Source organism: Narcine bancroftii, chromosome 4 (assembly GCF_036971445.1).
Source record: "Narcine bancroftii isolate sNarBan1 chromosome 4, sNarBan1.hap1, whole genome shotgun sequence".
Taxonomy (NCBI): Eukaryota; Metazoa; Chordata; class Chondrichthyes; order Torpediniformes; family Narcinidae; genus Narcine; species Narcine bancroftii.
The window spans coordinates 296638224-296657800 of record NC_091472.1 but is presented as its reverse complement, the minus strand read 5'-3'; the positions used below and the strand labels follow the sequence as shown (position 1 = coordinate 296657800).

At 42.6% G+C, this 19577-nt stretch overlaps 1 protein-coding gene across 1 annotated transcript; it reads right to left on the bottom strand.

Annotated features, from left to right (window-relative positions):
• Positions 1-2408: 2408 nt before the first annotated feature.
• rprma (reprimo, TP53 dependent G2 arrest mediator candidate a) lies at positions 2409-4887 on the bottom strand. The gene has a single exon (XM_069930530.1). The coding sequence runs from the start codon at positions 4799-4801 to the stop codon at positions 4472-4474; it is 330 nt and encodes a 109-aa protein (XP_069786631.1). The 5' UTR covers positions 4802-4887; the 3' UTR covers positions 2409-4471.
• Between the last annotated feature and the right edge of the window lie 14690 nt (positions 4888-19577).

The following is a 19577-nucleotide window of genomic DNA, read 5'->3' as shown; positions in this document are numbered from 1 at the left end:
CAGACAGTGGATGTGAATAGGGTTTTCCCACTTAGTTTTCAACTGAAGGGAAAGGTTTAGGGGAACATTAGGGGGAAGTTCTTCACTCAGAGAGTGGTGGGAGTGTGGAATGAACTGCCATCTAATGTAGTGAATGTGGGCTCAGTCATGTGTTTTAAGAATAAATTGAAAAGTTACATGGATGGGAGTGGCCTGGAAGGTTATGGTATGGGAGCAGGTCAATGGGACTAGGGAGATGATGGTCAGCATAGACGAAAGGGGCCACATGGCTGTGCTGTAGTATTCTATGGTTCTATGCAAACATCAGAAATAGGAGCAGGAGTAGGCCATCAGGCTTGTTCAACTTGCACTGCCATTTAATAAAATCATGGCTGATCTGGCAGTGAACTCAGCTCCACTTTCCTGCCTTTTCACTTAACCCTTAATTCTCCCACTATGAAAAATAATTTTATTATGTCTTATATATATATATATATATATATATATATATATATATTGAGGCGCCACAAACCGTGCATCTTGGCGCCTCACAGTTCGGCGGGCAGCAACCTCCTTTGAAGAAGACCGCAGAGCCCACCTCACTGACAAAAGGCAAAGGAGGAAAAACCCAACACCCAACCCCAACCCACCAATTTTCCCCTGCAACCGTGTCTGCCTGTCCCGCATCGGACTTGTCAGCCACAAACGAGCCTGCAGCTGACGTGGACTTTTTTACCCCCTCCATAAATCTTCGTCCGCGAAGCCAAGCCAAAGAAAGAAGAAGAGATATATATATATATATATTTATGTAAAGAGGCAGCCTTTACTGTTTCCTTGGGCAGATAATTCCACACATTCTCTGGGAAAAACAGTCTCTCTTCATCCTAAATCTATTCCCCTGAATCTTGAGGCTATGCCCTTAGTTCTAGTCTCACCTATCAGTGAATACAACTTTCCTATCATTTTCTTATCTATTCATTTTTTAATTTCATATATGTTTTTGTTTGGTTTTTGCAGACATCAGTTTATATGCTAATCCACATAACTGTGGAAGGAAAGATGTAATTGTCATTGCATGCTGCCATTTTTTCATGAAATGATAGTCACTTGAGGATTTCTGTGCATTCAATTTTAATTGAAAGTGCTGTCGGTGATTCAGCACTTACCCACTGGCAGCAGTTTGCAACCTTTTCCACCAAAATCAAAAGAAACTACTTGAGTTGACATGAATTTACACTTTGTATAAACTGTTCAAGCTGTAAAAGGCCCTGAAAATTTAATGCCTTGTGGCAAAAGACCCAAGTGAATTATTGTAACATATTAAGATATACTACTGCTGTTATAATAACATACTAAGCCTTATTAGTACATTAGAGAGAGAACAAAAGAGATTCTGTTAATTTATCACAGATTTTTTTTGAGGGGAGTAACAACGGTAGTTTTTAACACTGCAAGCATAGCCAGAAGGGGCACAGGTAAGTCTGATAGTCTTTTCCAGGCAGGCAAGTTTAGAACTGGGCAACACAGATTAAAGGTGAGGAGCCAGCTATCTGAGAGGATGGTGAAAATCAGAATGAGCCGAGGAGGTAGATCCAATAACATTTGGAAGGTGTTTGGAGAGGTACTTGGATAGTAAAGGCATAGAAGAATATGGATCTAATGAAGGCTCATTTGATTGGTATAATAGTTGGCAAGAATGAGGTCAGCTGAAAGTACCCGTTTCTGTGCTCCAGTTCAATGATTTGATGAAACTGAGCAAATGATCAGGACCCAAGTTGCAAGAACGTTTTGCATTTGACTAATAAAGCCCTCACATAAATATTTAAGAACATTACAAACAAAGGAAGTTTTGGTTCTACCTGCGTCACGTCTTCACGTTCCTGTGTATCCCATGTCACTTTAAATTGTGGCATTTTTTAAAATTTCCTCATTTGCTGCCAGTGGGAACCTCCTTAATGTGATCGGCGGTTCTAGCAGCTGGTTGACATCTATGCTTTTGGATGTCAATGGTGTCTTTGTTGTCTGAGTAAAAAAATGTCACCCATAATTGGACTTGGCTGATTCTCTGTGGTTGTTATCTATTAGTCCAACACAAATTATTCTTGGTGGTCGAGGCAACAATAACGTTTACAAGTACTGCAAAAAACAACAAGGTCGATCATTTCAACAGACCCCAACAATATGTTGGTCCTCAGAGAACTTGTTTCAAATGTCTCACTTCTACAATATATTCAAAAAGTAAATAATGTCTTTTTTTCAACCAATAAGCAGGATTGACTTTTTGTAATGAAGCTGCCTTTAAGTGATTGCCTAAATTTAAAAAAAGTTCGAGAAAATGTCATTGAGTTATAAAGAAGCAGAGAAGCCACGAGTGAAGAAAAATCTGTTTTAATATCAAATTGGGCACATCATTCATTTGTGCAATGAAGAGAATACAAAGACCAACACATACGAATTGAGAGCCCGTTTGGGTCAATGTACAGATTTAGAATCGAATACAAAACCCTAAATATTTAACCATCGCTATAGTTCGAGACAAGTGAGCCGACGTAGCCGAATATAATTGCTGTTGACTCAGGTCGACAGTGACCAGGGTCAATCATCCTACCGGGGAAATTTAGCCCACAGCATTTGGGCTGTTTCTCCGATCAGCCAGTGAGCTCACGTTCAGGAGGAAGAGTCCACTGTCGAGAAGGCAGTGACCCTTAAAACTTTGGTCTGGACACTGGACGGAAGCAAGAAAAGGTGTGTTTATTTTCCAGGATGACTGAGGCGACTTCAGAATTGGCCAATTAATGTGCGCTCTGGAGATCAAGCTTGAGTTCGCCCAGCGAACTGGATGGAGCGCTGGGTGAGCGTGGGCTGTCGAGAGGAGGTGGCGGTGGGACGCTCTTTCAGCGCGACCCGCAGGCTTTCAGCTTTAATAATCTATCTACATTCACCCAGTGGCCAAATATTTATTCCGATTTGTGACCATGGAAGGAGTGATCTTGACAAGCGACCCTTGGGATTATTCGCGTTGATCAAGGGATAACACTGTTTCCATTCAAGAGAACATTGCAATAAAAACAGATCTGCTGCTCTTCCTTTTGCCTTGGTCAGAAAATAAAGCAGCGCTGATGTGAGATAAAATGACGCGAAAACTCAGAAAAAAATGTGGTATTGAAATCGTTTTCGCCAACCAGTGAGATATGGAAAGTATACAGTGAAATTCCAAAAGGAATATAAATTGATATTCAATTATTCATCAGGACGCAGCTTGGACAAGAATCGGGTGGAATACTCCATAAAAGAAATCCATTTGTGATAAATGCATCGGTCTCCCCCCGATCTCCGACGGGATGTTTGCATCCCCATCTCTGGAGGCGCACATCGAAATAACCAGGCAGAGTGAACAGGAGTTTTCGAGAGCTGAAGCTCGACTGCCAGCAAACCCACTCTCCCACCCCCCACACGGAAGGGATCGAAACCACCCGACCCTGCAAGTCCTTCTGCTGAACGTCTGGTTCTGCCTTGACTGGGAGAGATCAACGAGGGTGGGGGGGGGGGGGGCTCGTTTTACGGGTTGTAGCCTGAAATACTCTCGTTTATTTGCCATTTCCAATGAATTGTCAGCTCCTCCCGTTCTTCAATATCACTCAATTTCTGGAGTGCTGATGTAAAGCCCCCGAGGGCTCACAATCTCAGGAATCCTAGCTCGGTTCCTCTGTCCGGACCGACTCGTGGAAGTCAAATACCATCAAGCACCGTTCGGATAGCGGGAGAAAGACTCCATCGCTCCGAGAAACACTGATCGATCGTTTCTTGCATTTTCTGCCGCTGACAACTTTCTCCACTTATTCATTGCAAACAAGAAAAAACTTTCGAAAAGTTGCATTTCTACTTGTTAGGAATGGAAAGAGCAATCCCAAAATAAACGTGCACATTTTAAGACTATTTTCCAAGCCAAACGACGGTGGACCTGGCAGGTTTGTGCGGCAATGAAGTCCCCATCAAGGTTTCCCGACAAATTACGATTCGTAGAATGGCGACTAAAAAATACGCTTTTGAACCCCCCCCCCCCCCCCAAAAAGGATTGAAATGTTTTGCAGGAAAATTGTAAGCGAAGGACGTCAGGATGATTCCCAATAAAGGGATAAGAATGTTACAAAATACTAGAACGCAGAAACAAGACGGTAACAAGGGGAACTCAGTAGTCGGGAAAGTCGCTTAACGCAGCAAGTTCAGGACTGCTCTTGGTTTGACTTGTGCAACGAGTCTTTAATTCATCTGCTTTGGCGACGGAAATACATTGGCAAGTGGCTTCTGCCGGGGGTGGGTGGGCAATGCCCGAAGGTCCAACCTATCGCCTCGATATGTTTGGTCAACCCGACCTCGGCCCGAAAGACTGATCTGCACAAAGGTCCCTTGCTTTCCCTGGGCTGGGACGGGGCACGGCCACCGGAGTTCATGGCAAAAGGCGTGGTCAGGCATCTCTTCTGATGGTCGCTGGTTAATAGGGACCAACAATAATGGCTTCTACCTCTTTGGAAGGTCTCCTGTCCTTGACCAAAAAGTTGATCATACCTTCGGATTTGATCAGCAAGTTGCAGCCCAGAAAAAATATCCCGAAAACGACGGTGAGAGATAAGACGCACATCACTGCGATCTGGACCACTCTCATGATGTACAGGTTCCTCTCATCCGGAGCGCTCAGCACGAAGCCCTCATCGGTCACCACTGAGGAGTAATTGCTGCGGCAGCATTTCATCATCGAATCCAGCGGGTCGGTGCGGTTGGGGGACATGAGCCCGGCAGTCTGGTTCATGAGCGTCGAGTTCATTGCCCGCTAACTTCTTGGAGCCCCAGTTGAAACGGGGCAGGTGGCTTCAGCCTCGACGCGTGCACGAATGCCCAAGCCAAATCCCCTGGAGTCCGGACAGCCGGGGTGGGGGGGGGGGGGGGGTCGCTGTCCTGCAGAAAGGGCGACTGGCTTCGCACTTCCACCACGTTTGCACAACTCAAGTCGACGGCAGTGAAAAGGCCGGTCGCTTCGCTCTGGTTATTATACCTGTTCCGGATGCAACCATTTCGAGCGAGGAGGGAATCAGATTCCCATCCAGTGAACAGAACGCCCCTCTGTTGGTTTGGAGAGATCTGCTGAACCCAAGGGAAGGGTCGGAGGGGGAAAACACGTCGGGGTTGGTGCCGGGGGGGGGGGGCACAGGCCAGGATCTGAAAGACTTTTCATATCCGCCCTTAGTTGTATGGAACACAGGAATTATTGTCCCACCAGGCGAAATTGTTCGAATTGCAAAACAAATGTATCATTCTTGGGGATTTTTTTTAAACAATCGTATATTTTGAAACGGTGACGACATTTGAAAGAAAATTGTAACTATTAGATTCCTAATGCAACTGAACCCATTTCTTGAAAGTGCAACCATGTCTTGATTCCAACTTGAAAAGGTTTGTCTCAACAAGGTCAAATGCGCGGGCCTTAATTTGGATGAAAACAAGGGAGAAGCTGACAGCCTCAAACGTCCATACTCTCCAAAGGAGCTTTCTGGATTTCCCGCACTTCCTTGCTATTATTTTCCATTTTCGACACAGCTGCTACTTTGCTTTGAATTCCGAATGTAGCGCCCAATCGTGAGCACCCTGCGTGTATCGATTGCTTGAGTTGCTCATTTTGTCGACCTGGGACTTTGCAAAGGATGGAGAGAGAGTGCGTTCGCGGGAAAGCCCGAGATGGTCCACAAGGGCTGAGTGCGCGACTCTTCAGGATCAGCCACTTCCCTCCCCACCCCCCCTGACGACTTGGCAGAGTCGGAGCAGCATCAGAGAACCGTCAACTGTATTGAGGTGCCCCTGAGGAAAGGAATCTGCCCGGGTCAGTGTGTAGGCGCGGGCTGTTCGGGACACTTCAGAACAAAGCATGCAAAATGTATTGAGAAAGCAGCTCCAACTTGATCTGAAACACTCCTACTTGGAGGTTTGGTTTAATTATTCCCATGTTTTAAGTTTCCAACTTTATTCATCAGTAACTATGACATTGGAGTTATTCATCCCTGGCAAATTGCTTCAAAAATTTCTTCCAATTAACTTCAGGATCAAAATGCAAAGGGCAACATTTTTTTAAGGATGTCAAATTGATCGAAGGAGCTTCCTGAAGATATAGAGCTGGAAAATGACTTTAGGAGGTCAAAACAAATGTATTTTAAAACTTTAAGGAGGTATAAAATATAAATAGCACGTGACCAATAAAAGACTACTCTTGGAATGATTGCTATGCCCACATTTAGGCAGATATATGCCAATCACACAATTGAAGTGGAGCTCCTCTAAATGCCAGGCATTTTCAATTCTTAATAGAGGCCTCCAAATCCAGTGGGAAGAAACGAGAGCTTCACTGGTCCATGAAAACTGGCAACGGGCTTTTCTACCCATTCACCTATTTGTGCTTTTGAGACAGAAATCTCACGATATTGTCGTAAGGAAGACCAGGCATGAAGCTGGCTTTGGTCATTTACAGAACAAGCTGACATTCTGGGAGCAAGAGAGGTGGGACGCTTTACTTAACAGCGTTGGTGTCTAGTGTAATGTATCACACTATATGTGTCAGATATATCTTCCTACACAAAAAGGGCAGTTGAACTTGATATTCTTATGCTACTTGCCGTGAACATGTATACCACTCTTCAAATGCAAACAAATTTCTGCACATTGTACACAACTTTATGATGCGCAGATGGATTTCATATGAGCAACGTGTTTGTGGAGGAGATATTAAGAGGAGTAGGGAGCTGTTTGAGGCAGAAAGACACGTAGACCTTAGACGCTGTGGATGGAGATGTTTAATTCCCATGAGTCAATTCATGCTGGTCTCATATAGAATAATGTGTCGGAGAGAGAGAGAGAGAGGACAATGGCCCATGTTCTGGACTAATGTTCTCAACAATTTTTGATAACAATGAGAGGCGGGGTCATTTACATTTGCATATGTCTTGGAACACTTTTGACTTTGTATTGTGTTATGAGCCCAGAGGATCCCAAAACCCAGCAGCAATGGAAATTCATAAAAGTTACTTTCAATTATCTTTAAACATGAAAACAGGATTAAACTTTAATTTATTACTATTAACTTATCCCCTTTCTAATTCTAAGTGCATGTGTATATAATGTTTGTGTGTGTGTGCAAGTTCAGAAAAGTTATTTGATTCACTGTCCAATCTCACTTTTCACTCCTCCAAATTCACTGGCATCAGGCAATTCTTATACTATGTACAGAATTTAGAACTTATGAAGTTCACCTTAAGTTGGTACTTAAAAGGTAAATGTTCACCACTCAGGAAGATTCTTGCTGATTTTCAGAGAGATTTTTTTGTTGCTTGTTGGACATCCACAACTGATTCCTTTAGATCAGCCACTTCAGTGCCTTGCTGAAGAAGCAGGTCACCTCAGAGTTCCTTTCTATTTCCTTTATTTCAAGTGAAACATTATGCAGCCAGCCCTCTCCTCTTGTATGGACCACAAAGGCTTTGACCAGGCTGAACTAAGAACTCACAACCTCTCTTCAAAATGGGGTTTTTCCACAAGCTTGCCAGCTTGTCCTGTTCCAGTCCCAGCTGCTGCTGCTGAACTGAATTCTCTCTCTCTCTCTCTCTCTTTATCTCTCACTCAGAGAAAACCACATGACCCTCTTAGAACAGCCAACTGCAAGCAGACAGACTGCAGCTCCAGACCTAATCTTCCGAGTTTGTTCTTCTGTGGTTTTCCAAAATAATAATCCATTACTCCACAGGCATTCCTCAAAGTTTGTGCAAAGGCACCCGGAGCCTGAACTGTCTGGCTTGAGCAGAGCTCTGGCATTTTGAATGAGGTTTTTTTTTGAAGTGTTTGAATGTGACCTACACTAAAAAAACCTGCCTCATTTTATCTCCTTTAAAACATATCTATATACAATATAAAATATAACATAATCTGTCATAATTGGAACTGGTTGAACAACAACTGAGGCACAAGACAACAAACTGGTGACAGCCTCTGGAATCTTGGCTTAGACTTGCTGATGCTTTGTGATGGTATGCTACCTCGTGTGAATATTGATCCATTTGTTGTATTTTTGGTGTTAGTGATGCCACTGTATGTGTGTAGGTACGCCAAGTTACTGGAGCATTGAAGAGGGCCCTATTTAAACATTTTGTTGACCTGCCAAATGGTGCGTGTCTTCAGGAGACAATGGACAGATTTGAAGAACAGGGGTATCCAATGTGTGCTGATGCCATTGATGGCACACATATTCCCATCAGAACCCCCCTCCCCCCCACCAATGAGGATGCACTACCCTACTACAATTGGAAAATGTGGCACTCCATTGTTCTTCATGCTGTTGTTGACCACAACTACAGGTAAGGATCACGGCCTGAGTTACAATTATTGTTCTTTATCAATTAATGTTTCATATGTTGACCTAAACACAGATTTTTTTGTTCTTCCAGCTTCACAAATGTATATGTGGGTTGGCCTGGTTGCACACATGATCCTTGCAATTTAGCCAACTCGTCCATCCGCAGAAAGGCCGAAAATCAAGGCAGGTACTTCTTCCCATGTGAAGTAAGTTTATATGCCTCACTGTACAGTGATGAACGTGTGGATCAATCAATCAATCAATCAATCATGTTTATTTGTCACTTGTAACCATATAGGATACAATGACAGTGAAATATATATATATATATAAAACTGCAGGAATGGCTGACTGAATCTATCTCAAATAAAACTTGTGACAAGTCCAAGGGTCAGGTTTAATTCTGTAATTGGAAAACAGCTGTGATCTCAGAAGTTGCCTAAAGTACTTGTATATCTACAATGTTCTGCCCACAGAAATCCAAAACTGTTAATGGAGTGGAAATCCTTCGGCATCTAATCAGAGACCCAGCTTAGCCCCTCAGGAAGCGGCTAATGAAGGGGCTCACTAACCACCACCATATAACTAGGTGCAACTGTGAAATTTTAACTACCATTTGAGCTCAGCAAGGATGATGGTAAAAAATGCTTTCAGATGACACAAAGGTTGCTGGAGGTGCCTGGCCAAGTGACGTTATTTGTACCACTTTTGCATAAGATGTTGTTGCCTGTTGTGTTTATGACAGAGTATATAGATATGTTTTTGGAGATAAATTGGGAGAGGTTTGTTAGAGTAGGTCACATATAAACATTTTAAAACAGATCTTATTTCAAATACTGGAGCTCTGCTAATGCTAGACATGTTGGGGCCTCACAGATTTTGTAAGAGCTTTGAAGTGCTCAAGAGACTTCACTAATGGAATGTGATTTACAAAAGGCAACAGATGAAAGAGCTTGTTGGAGCCGCATATTGGCTGGAGGAGGGCTTGCTGTTGTAAGAGGGTCATGAGGTTTTGTAAGTAGAGGAGTAAAACAGGCTTTCTCTCAGAGAGATCACTTGCACAGTGTTACAGACAGCAGCTGGGACTGGAACAGAACAAGCTGGCAAGCCTGGTCAAAGCCCTTGTGGTTCATTCAAGAGGAGAGGACTGGCTGTCTAATATTTCACTTGGAATAAGGGAAACAAAAAGAAACTCTGTGGTGACCTGAAAGAAAGAGATTATCATCTGGAGAACCCTGAAGGGGCAAGTTTTGTCAGCAAGACTCTGGACTGGCTGATGGAAGTACATCAGTTGTGGATGTCCTGGAATAACAAATATCTCTCTTTGAAAACCGACAAGAACCTTCCTGAGTGGTACCATTTACCTTTCAAGCACCAAAGCCTGGTGAATTTTATAAATGTTAAACTCTGTGCAGAGTACAAGAATTGCCTGCAACCAGTGAACTTGGAGGAGTGAGAAGTGAGATTGGACTGTGAATCAAAAAACTTTTCTGAACTATCACACACATTACATTTAAGTGCATTTAGAATTAGAAGGGGATTAAGTTAGGTTAAGTAAGTTAATAGTAATAAGTTAAAGTTTGATTCTATTTTCATGTTTAAAGATAAGTAAAAGCAACTTTTGTTTAAGTAACCATTTGTCTTGGTGAATATCTATTGCTTCTGGGTTTTGGGGTCCTCTGGGCTCATAACATGTTCTACATAATATGTGTAAAATCAACAAGGAACACTTCTTGCCAGAGCGGAACACTGAGCTGCCTGATCTCCCTGAGGAGTCTGATTGAGTTGCTTATCAGGGTGCACAAGCGCACAGTTACCAGGCGATCCGTGAAGAAATTATGTCCATTCTGTAAGCTATTTAAGCAAGCAAATAACAACTTTTGGAAAATGTATATTGCACATGTCATAGAATTATAATGAGAAGGAAACATGTAAACCTCATTAAAAAGGTTTAATTCAACGGCATATAACTAGGTGCAACTGTGGAAATAAACATGTGCAAAAGTAATAAGGCACAACAAGGTGTGGAGAACAATCACATCACTCTAGCAGCTGGAGGAGGAAGAAGGTGGTTGAAAGGGCTTGTGGCTTCGTGTGGTGGCAGAGAATAATACTGGCTATGGGGTGCAGGAACACAGTACTGTCATGCAGGAGTTTTTGTTGCTATAGAGTGGGAGCAGGGTACTGTCGTGCAGGAGTTTTTGTGGCTGTAGAGTGGGGGAAGGTTACTGTCATGCAGGAGATGCCACGAGTGCAATAATTTCCCACTTAAGTGAGGCCTGGTTCTGCATCTCACATTGAATGTCCTTAAACATGTTGCCGAAGTCATTCATTTCATCTGCCCGCTCACATCTACCATCCTTCCATGCTGCCATCTCTACCTCCTGTGCCTCTCTCCTCAGCTGCTCCTCATGGGCCCTCTGCATTTCTGTGGCAGCTGGCATCCTAGAGAACAATAGAACATGAGCAACATTAGCGAGATCGCTCTTTATTATAAAAATATATGAAAAAATGTTAAACATGAAAAGAAGAGTTTTTACCTGTTCGATCATGAGGGGCAGATTTTTATTGCTGGCCTCTGTGTCCATGCTGTGAGGGACTCCAGAATCAGGACTGCTGCCGGAGCTGTCTCATGGGAAGATGGATCCCCCCCACCCACGTTCCTCAGAAGAGCCATTGGGTTTGCAGAGTGACTTGTGCACTAAATGGAATAGCACAGATCAAAGTATGGCCAGCCCAAACGCACTCCTGCCATTATGGTCATTCACCTGAAGTTATTTTTTTCGCAGTATTTTCAACTTGCTTGTCACTTGCGTCTTGTCCTGAACAAAGCTGCAGTTTCTAAGTTTTTGTGCAAGCCTTTCCAATATTGGGCCATCATTTACTGTTCCTGCCACCTCACTGACAAAAGGCAAAGGAGGAAAAACCCAACACCCAACCCCAACCAACCATTTTTCCCCTGCAGCCGCTGCAACCGTGTCTGCCTGACCCGCATCGGACTTGTCAGCCACAAACGAGCCTGCAGCTGACGTGGACTTTTACCCCCTCCATAAATCTTCATCCGCGAAGCCAAGCCAAAGAATATGCCACCTCACTGACAAAAGGCAAAGGAGGAAAAACCCAACACCCAACCCCAACCAACCAATTTTCCCCTGCAACCGCTGCAACCGTGTCTGCCTGTCCTGCATCGGACTTGTCAGCCACAAACGAGCCTGCAGCTGACGTGGACATTTACCCCCTCCATAAATCTTCGTCCGCGAAGCCAAGCCAAAGAATATGTCACCTAATTTTGTCCTCAGCTCGGAGGGTAAGGCACTTGCAGATCTCTTTATCCCCTCAATTTGCAGACCTCATAACTGTTAGATGCTGACTCCGGCCTACTGCTTTAACGTTTTCAAATTTCCCGCTGATAGGCTGCATACATCATGCGTCATCACAATGTCATATTCCTTTCCTCATTTGGTCCCAGAATGCTGGATTGCACTTTTACACAGATGGCATTTTGGCGCTGTTACTACCACTGCTACCAGAAAAAATCCGGGACTGGAATGGCCCTCTCATTCCTTGTCAGTGCTTATTACACAGAAGGCATACCATAAAAAAGCTGCAAATATCCCAGAAGGAAATGGCTGTATAAAAGGCCCCATTGATTCTTGGCATTTATTAATCAAGACACTGCTGCAAGACATTTATGGAATGGGCAGTGACCTTTGCAAAGGATAACTGTGAGTTTGCGATGCAATGCTCTGCCTGATCTCTGCCCTTACTCCTGCACCCATTAATGTCAGGCTATCTGCAGGAGCTGTTCAGGCTTGCTACCTTCAACTCTGGATATTACTAGGGTTGGCTGGACTCTATTTGCCCCAGTGTGCAATACATGCCAGATCTTCCTAATTCTTAGAAAATAGGTAAGCTTCTAAAATATCTGAAAATGCTGTCAAGGGTTATCTGCATATGGTACATAGTTTAGAAGAACTGAGTACTTCCATCAGGATGAGATCCAATATAGCCAGCAAAAGTTGTTCTTTAATGATGCAGTTTGCTGCAGTTATTGTGGACAATTTTTTTTGTTGGAACTTCAGCAAAATGCTGGTGGAGCTGAAAATTTAGCAGCCACTTTATATCAATCGGTCTAACATACCCATACACTAGCTGGGAGGACAACTGGGGAAAAATGGCAGGTTTTTATGGACATTTTTCACAGGATTCAGGACAAATTTATTCCAAAGTGGAGAAAAGGCCCTAGGAGATGCAAATGGCAGCCCTGGCTAACTAAGGAAATCAAGTGCATTATCAAGTCCAAAGGGAGTAATTATAAGATAGCGAAGCGGAGTGGGAAATTAGAGGATTGGGAAACCTTCAAAGAACATCAGAGGGTAACTAAGAAAGCCATAAGAGACGGGAAAATGAAGTACAAGAGGAAATTAGCAGATAATATTGCGGAGGATAGCAAAAGCTTTTTTAAGTATGTGAAGAGGAAGAAATTGGTTCGGTCTAAAATTGGCCCTTTGAAAATGGGCAAGGGTGAAATTATTACCGGAAACAAAGAGATGGCAGAGGAATTTAACAAATTCTTTGCAACTGTCTTCACCAAGGAGGATATAGGTTATAGTCAGTTAGGGGGTAGTGGTCATGCGGTACCAAGAGACTTGGGGAACTTTACTGGGGAGATAGGGGATCTAATGGATATCCGGATCTAGAAGCAGGAGGTTATGAGTAAGTTGTTGGGACTGAGGGCTGATAAATCCCCAGGGCCTGATGGGCTGCATCCTAGGGTGCTTAAAGAGGTGGCTATGGAAATTGTGGAGGCACTGGTCGACATTTTCCAAAGTTCCATAGATTCCGGGGAGGTCCCTGAGGATTGGAGAGTGGCTGATGTGGTGCCGCTTTTTAAGAAAGGAGGGAGGGAGAAAACGGGAAATTATAGACCAGTTAGCCTGACATCAGTGGTGGGGAAGATATTGGAGTCATCATAAAAGGAGAAATAGCAGAACACTTAGTCAGTAATAATAGTATAAGGGCTAGTCAGCATGGATTCCTTAAGGGTAAGTCATGCTTGACTAACCTTCTGGAATTTTTTGAGGATGTGACAAAGAGGGTGGACTCGGGAGAGCCAGTGGATGTGGTGTATTTGGACTTCCAGAAGGCCTTTGATAAGGTACCGCACGGGAGTCTAGAGGGCAAGATCAGGGAGCATGGTATTGGAGGTAAGGTGCTGACATGGATAGGAAATTGGTTAAGAGATAGGAAACAAAGGGTTGGAGTAAATGGGTCTTTTTCAGAATGGCAGGATGTGACGAGTGGAGTGCCTCAGGGATCGGTGTTGGGTCCTCAGTTGTTTGTAATTTATGTTAATGATTTGGATGAGGGGATTATAAATAACATGAGCAAATTTGCAGATGACACTAAACTGGGTGGCGGTGTGGGGTGTGAAGAGGATGTAAGGAAAATGCAGAGGGACTTGGACAGGCTGGAGGAGTGGGCGGCTAAATGGAAGATGAATTTCAATGTGAACAAATGTGAGGTTATTCATTTTGGGGGAAGTAATAGGAAAGTTGAGTATTATTTAAATGAAGACAAGCTAGGGAGTGGGGAAGTGCAAATGGATCTGGGTGTACTTGTTCACCGGTCACTGAAGGCTAGCATGCAGGTTCAGAAAGCTGTGAAGAAGGCAAATGGAATGTTGGCTTTCATAAAGAGGGGATTGGAGTATAGGAACAGAGACGCCCTTCTGCAGTTATACAGGGCCCTGGTGAGACCCCACCTGGAGTATTGCGTCCAGTTCTGGTCTCCAAACTTGAGGAAGGACATACTAGCTATAGAGGGTGTGCAGCGCAGATTTACAAGGTTAATTCCAGGGATGGCAGGGTTGTCATATGCAGCAAGGCTAGAAAAACTGGACTTGTATCCATTGGAGTTTAGAAGGATGAGGGGGGACATGATTGAGGTATACAAAATCATCAGGGGGATAGACAAGGTGAAGTCTGATTACTTGTTCCCAATGATGGGGGAGACAAGGACTAGAGGGCATAGTTTAAGAATACAGGGTAGGCCCTTTAGGACGGAGATGAGAAAGCATTTTTTTACCCAGAGAAGTGTGAATCTGTGGAATGCTCTGCCACAGAGGGTGGTAGAGGCGGATTCGCTGACTATGTTCAAAAGAGAGTTAGATAAGACTCTTGTGGGTAGCGGAGTTAAGGATTATGGGGATAAGGCTGGAAAGGGGTACTGATGGTAATGATCAGCCATGATCTAAAATGGCGGTGCTGGCCCGACGGGCCAAATGGCCTACTCCAGCTCCTATTGTCTATTGTCTATTGTCTATTGTCTATTGTGTTTGGAAGGCTAGAGCACAAAAGTAGCCCCACCATTAAGAAGCAACTTGCCTGTAAACTTAGGGTTAGTCTGGTAGTTTAAGTATTTTGAGAATGTTGATCCTTTCATTCTGAAAATGTACTTTAACCATAAGATTAGAGCTTTGTGAAAATCTCAACCACACTATATTAGGTGCTACCTTCACAGAAGAATTGCAGATGAGGAGTTTAAAAGGAGTGCAGGCTAAAAGTTATGCATTAATGTTCTTTTGAAGAAGATGAGATGGGAAACTCTACAACTGGATCCTTGACTTCCTCATCAGAAGACCCCAATTAGTGCAGATTGACAACATTATTTCCTCCGTGCTGGCTATCAACTCAGGGTACCCCAAGACTGTGTGTTTAGCCAAGTTCACCTCCAACTCAATCTAGAAATTTGCTGACAAATAATGGGACATGATGAGTCAAAGTACCGGACAGAGATCCAGAACCTGGTTGGGTGCTCCAGAACAACAATCTTACACTCAATGTTACCAAGTCTAAGGAGTTTATTGATTTTGAGAAGGAGAGGCCAAAGGACCGTACACCTGTCTGCATTTATGGGAAGGAGGTGGAGAGCCAGAACCTTCAAGTTCCTAGAAGCCCATATCTCAGAAGACCTTTCCTGGAGCCAGTACATTGAGGCAGCCTTGAAGAAGACACACCAGTGCCTCAATTTTCAAAGAAGTCTGAGGAAATTTGGCATGTTGTTGGATACTCTATCAAACCTCTACAGGTGCACTTTGGAAATTATACTGACTGGTTACATAACAGCCTGGTTTGGCAAGATGAATGCCCAGGAACGCAGAAGACTACAGAAGTTAACAGACATAGCCAGATCCATCATAGGCTTTAGCATTCCATCCATTGCAAACATATATGTAGGGTGTTGCCTCAAGAAGGCAGCCAGTATCATAAAGGACCCTATGCCCTTGGTCACAACATCTTCTCACTGCTGCCTTGGCAGAAGATACTGAAGCCTGAAACCCAGCACCTTGATAAACAAGAACAGTTTCTTTCCAACAGTTAACAGTCTCTTAAATTTCCTCATCATACACTAATCATGGACGCTCTGCACCATTGGAAGTTACTTTTTTGCTCTAGGTTTTCTGTAAATATTTATTATCTACCGTATGTAGTTATTGTGTCTGTTGATTTAGTTCAATCAGTTTACTATTATAGTTTTTCTTGATTAGAACCTGTTAGACCATAAGACCATAAAACATACCGTAGAAGCTAAAATAGACTGTTCAGCCCATCGAATTTTCCCCACCATTCAATCATGAGCTGATCCATTTCCCACTCAACTCCACTGCCTCTCCTTTTCCCCATACATTTTGATGCCTTGGATAAACAAGAACCTATCAATCTCTGCCTTGAATACACCCAATGACCTGATCTCCACAACCACCTGTGGCAACAAATTCAACAGATTTACCACCCTCTAGCTGAAGAAATTCCTCTGTTCGACTGCAGCAAGTAAGATATTTGGTGCATGCATACACTGTAAAATGTGTATGACAACTCCATTATCATTGAACAGGGAACTTCCAGCAGTGGAGCATGCGGATTGAATGCAAATATTGGAAGCTATCACAGACATAACATTAAAAAAAATAACCAAATAGAACAAGAAGAAAGAAATAAACCTGAATGATACAGAATGATCAGAAAATACCTGTGGAGTTCAGCGATTGGTGATGTGGTGTGAGATTATAGATGGCTCAATAAAAGAAATCAAATAAGTAGCTGCATGAAAAAAAGCTTGAATAGCCAAAGGAACGGAGCGAGGAGAGTAATAAAAGAAGTGAGTTAATTTAGGAAAATCGTCAATGATCTTTGCTCATTTCTGTGTAAATTGACACCATCTGAGTTTCTGTCAAACCTACTGAGTATTTTCAACATTGTTTTGATTTAATATTTCCAGCAATCACAGTATTTAGGTTTGCAGTAGTATATGGCATTCATCCAGAAGTGATGTATAGCTGAAGGTGGGAGGGGAAGTACCTCCCTCCTCAACCTACCTGAATTGTACCCTTGCCCAGCCTCCCAGGCTTCTTCCATCTTGCAGATACATTCAACAAAGAAATAAAAGACATGAGCGAACATTTGAATTGTTACGCTCACTGATTTAAAATATTAAGCCTTGTAGATTATGATTAAATGTTTTTTAAAATTATCTAGCAAATCATTATTAATGTAGATTAACCAACCTGCCTCAGAAAGAACTGAGTTTATAACCATGAAGTCTAATTTTCAGGCGATTGTTGTAAAAATTATGTTTCTCGAAGAATAGAAATAATTTTATTATGCTTATTTCACTATTTATAATATTTCAATAATTCTTGTTCTAGTTTTTTTTCTGCTTTTGACCTGAAATGTTAACAGTTTTTCTATCCGCACCTGAACTGGTTGTGGCCTGACCTGATGATCTTTCCCAGCATTTTCCATCTTAATTTCAGATTTCCAGCGTCTGCAATTTTTTTTCTGTTTATTTTTATTAACTATTCCAATGTTTGTTTCAGTTTCTGTAGAATTACAAAGATGTGACTATAAATATTGCATTTTACTTTGCACTTGGTCAGCAATGAAAGTTCTTTAATCTAATTTGATATTGAACACACTATTGCCGTAGGTCAGTGGTTTTCAAATGTTTTCTTTCCACTCACACACCATTTTACGTATTCCCTATGTCATAGGGGCTCTGTGATAGGTAAGGGATTACTTAAAGTGGTATGTGAGTTGCAAAAAAAGGTTGAGAACCACTGCTCTAGACCTAATTGTTACTGAAATATTTTGCTTGAGAAAAATTGTTATTGGCCCATTTCCTTTGGAGTTATGAAACCATGCAAATAACGAGCCAATTAGTTACAATTTAAAAAGTGGTTTTCAAACTTTTTCTTTCCACTCATGTACTACCTTAAGTCTCTTCTCTTTGGCTTGGCTTCGCGGACGAAGATTTATGGAGGGGGTAAAAAAAAAAAAAAAAAAAAGTCCTCACAGTTTGGCGGGCAGCAGCCTCCTTTGAAGAAGACCGCAGAGCCCACCTCACTGACAAAAGGCAAAGGAGGAAAAACCCAACACCCAACCCCAACCAACCAATTTTCCCTTGCAACCGCTGCAATCGTGTCTGCCTGTCCCGCATCGGACTGGTCAGCCACAAACGAGCCTGCAGCTGACGTAATCTCTTTCTAATCACAGAGCCCCTATGGCATAAAGATTATTGAAGGTGGTATGTGAGTGGAAAGAAAGAAATTTGAAAATCATTGCCACAGATTGTGTTCAGCTCTGTCACTTTGGCCTCTTGGAAATCAATGCCTTAAAATGGATCTTTCTAGTCGTTGACTGGAGTGTATTGACCTTTCACCACATTGCATTATTAGGGCAGTGGGGACTAACGCAGACAAAAATCAAACATTCCCAGACTTTTGGGAACTACTGTTCCATGACACCTCAACGTGGAGAAAGAACATGCAGATGGTTTTGAGAACCTCATCGTGAACATATGAACGCTTAGCATAAATGGCAAAAAAGACCACATCGCCTCACCAACTGCTGTTCATTTGTGAAAGATTCTGCTGTTTACTTCAGAAAACCAGAGAGGGAGCATCTAATCCTTCATCCTGAGAAACAGCTTCTCATTGCATGATACTGATTGTTTTCTATTGCCCCACCTACTGGCCAAATCGTGAATGTTTTTTTTTCCAGCAATATGCTCTTCTATCCAAGATTCCCAAAGAGATTCTATATGTACTATTGTGGGACTTGCACATAGCCTCTACTGACATTTACATAAATTTCAAACATTTGTGGAAGCAATGTAATCCTCCCAAGCAAAGATAAAGAAAATGTCAATTTGCTGAATTATTTGAAATAAAATTAATATTTCAGATGATCTCAAGCAACTTAAAACAAAATAAACCTGCAGAAATATCCACTGCTTCCAGACTTAGTTGAAAATAGCCATTTTTTAAAAGCGTCAAGCAGAAACATAATTTAAAAATAAATGGAATGGGATATTGGAATATGGACTTGGATCACAGAGGTTATTCAAGATTTTTTTATTGTCATGTAATAAAACAGAAAATGTAACAGTACACAAAATTTCCTACAGTCAAAGAAATAGAGGGAAAGCGAGTCCCCCCAGAGTCATTCAGTGTCCATGGATTGGCCTGCAATGCTCTCGTAGCCTCTGCAGCCACACAAATTTAAGTCCAAATAATCGGCAACCTCAGATCCAAACCTCCGACATGATCAGGTAGCCTTTGGCACCCTCTCTCATCCGGTTTCCAATGCCTGGTGGTACCCCTTCAGCCAGTCTCAGAATCAGAATCAGAATTTATTGTCATGAACAAGTCAAGGAATTCAGTATTTTGTGGCAGTGTCATAGAGCAAACATTTATATAAACCCCCTTTCAACAATAAATATAAATAGAACATGTAAAGTCAAATTAAGGCAGTGTCTATGCTTCAGTAATTATTCAGGAATCTGATGACACCAGGGAAGAAGCTGTCCTTGTGCCGTTGAGTCCTCATTTTTAGGCTCCTCGACTTTTTTTTACCAGTGAAGAAGGCAGGTCGTGGTTGGTGGGGATCTTTAAAGATAAAGGCTGCTTTCTTAAATCACCGCCTCTTGTAGATGTCTTTGATGGAGTGAAGTCTAGTGCCTGTGATGTCACAGGATGAGTTAACAACTCTCTAGAGTTTATTCTTGTCCTGAGCGTTGATGCCTCCATACCAGGCAGTGATGCAACCAGCCAGAATGCTCTCCACAGTACACCTGTATAGGTTTTTGAGAGTCTTCGGTTAAATACTGGACTTCCTCAGATACCTCACAATGTATAGCCGGTGGCGAG

Excerpts from the sequence above, each read along its gene's own strand:
- rprma (XM_069930530.1), bottom strand. The coding sequence starts at position 4,801 with ATGAACTCGACGCTCATGAACCAGACTGCCGGGCTCATGTCCCCCAAC.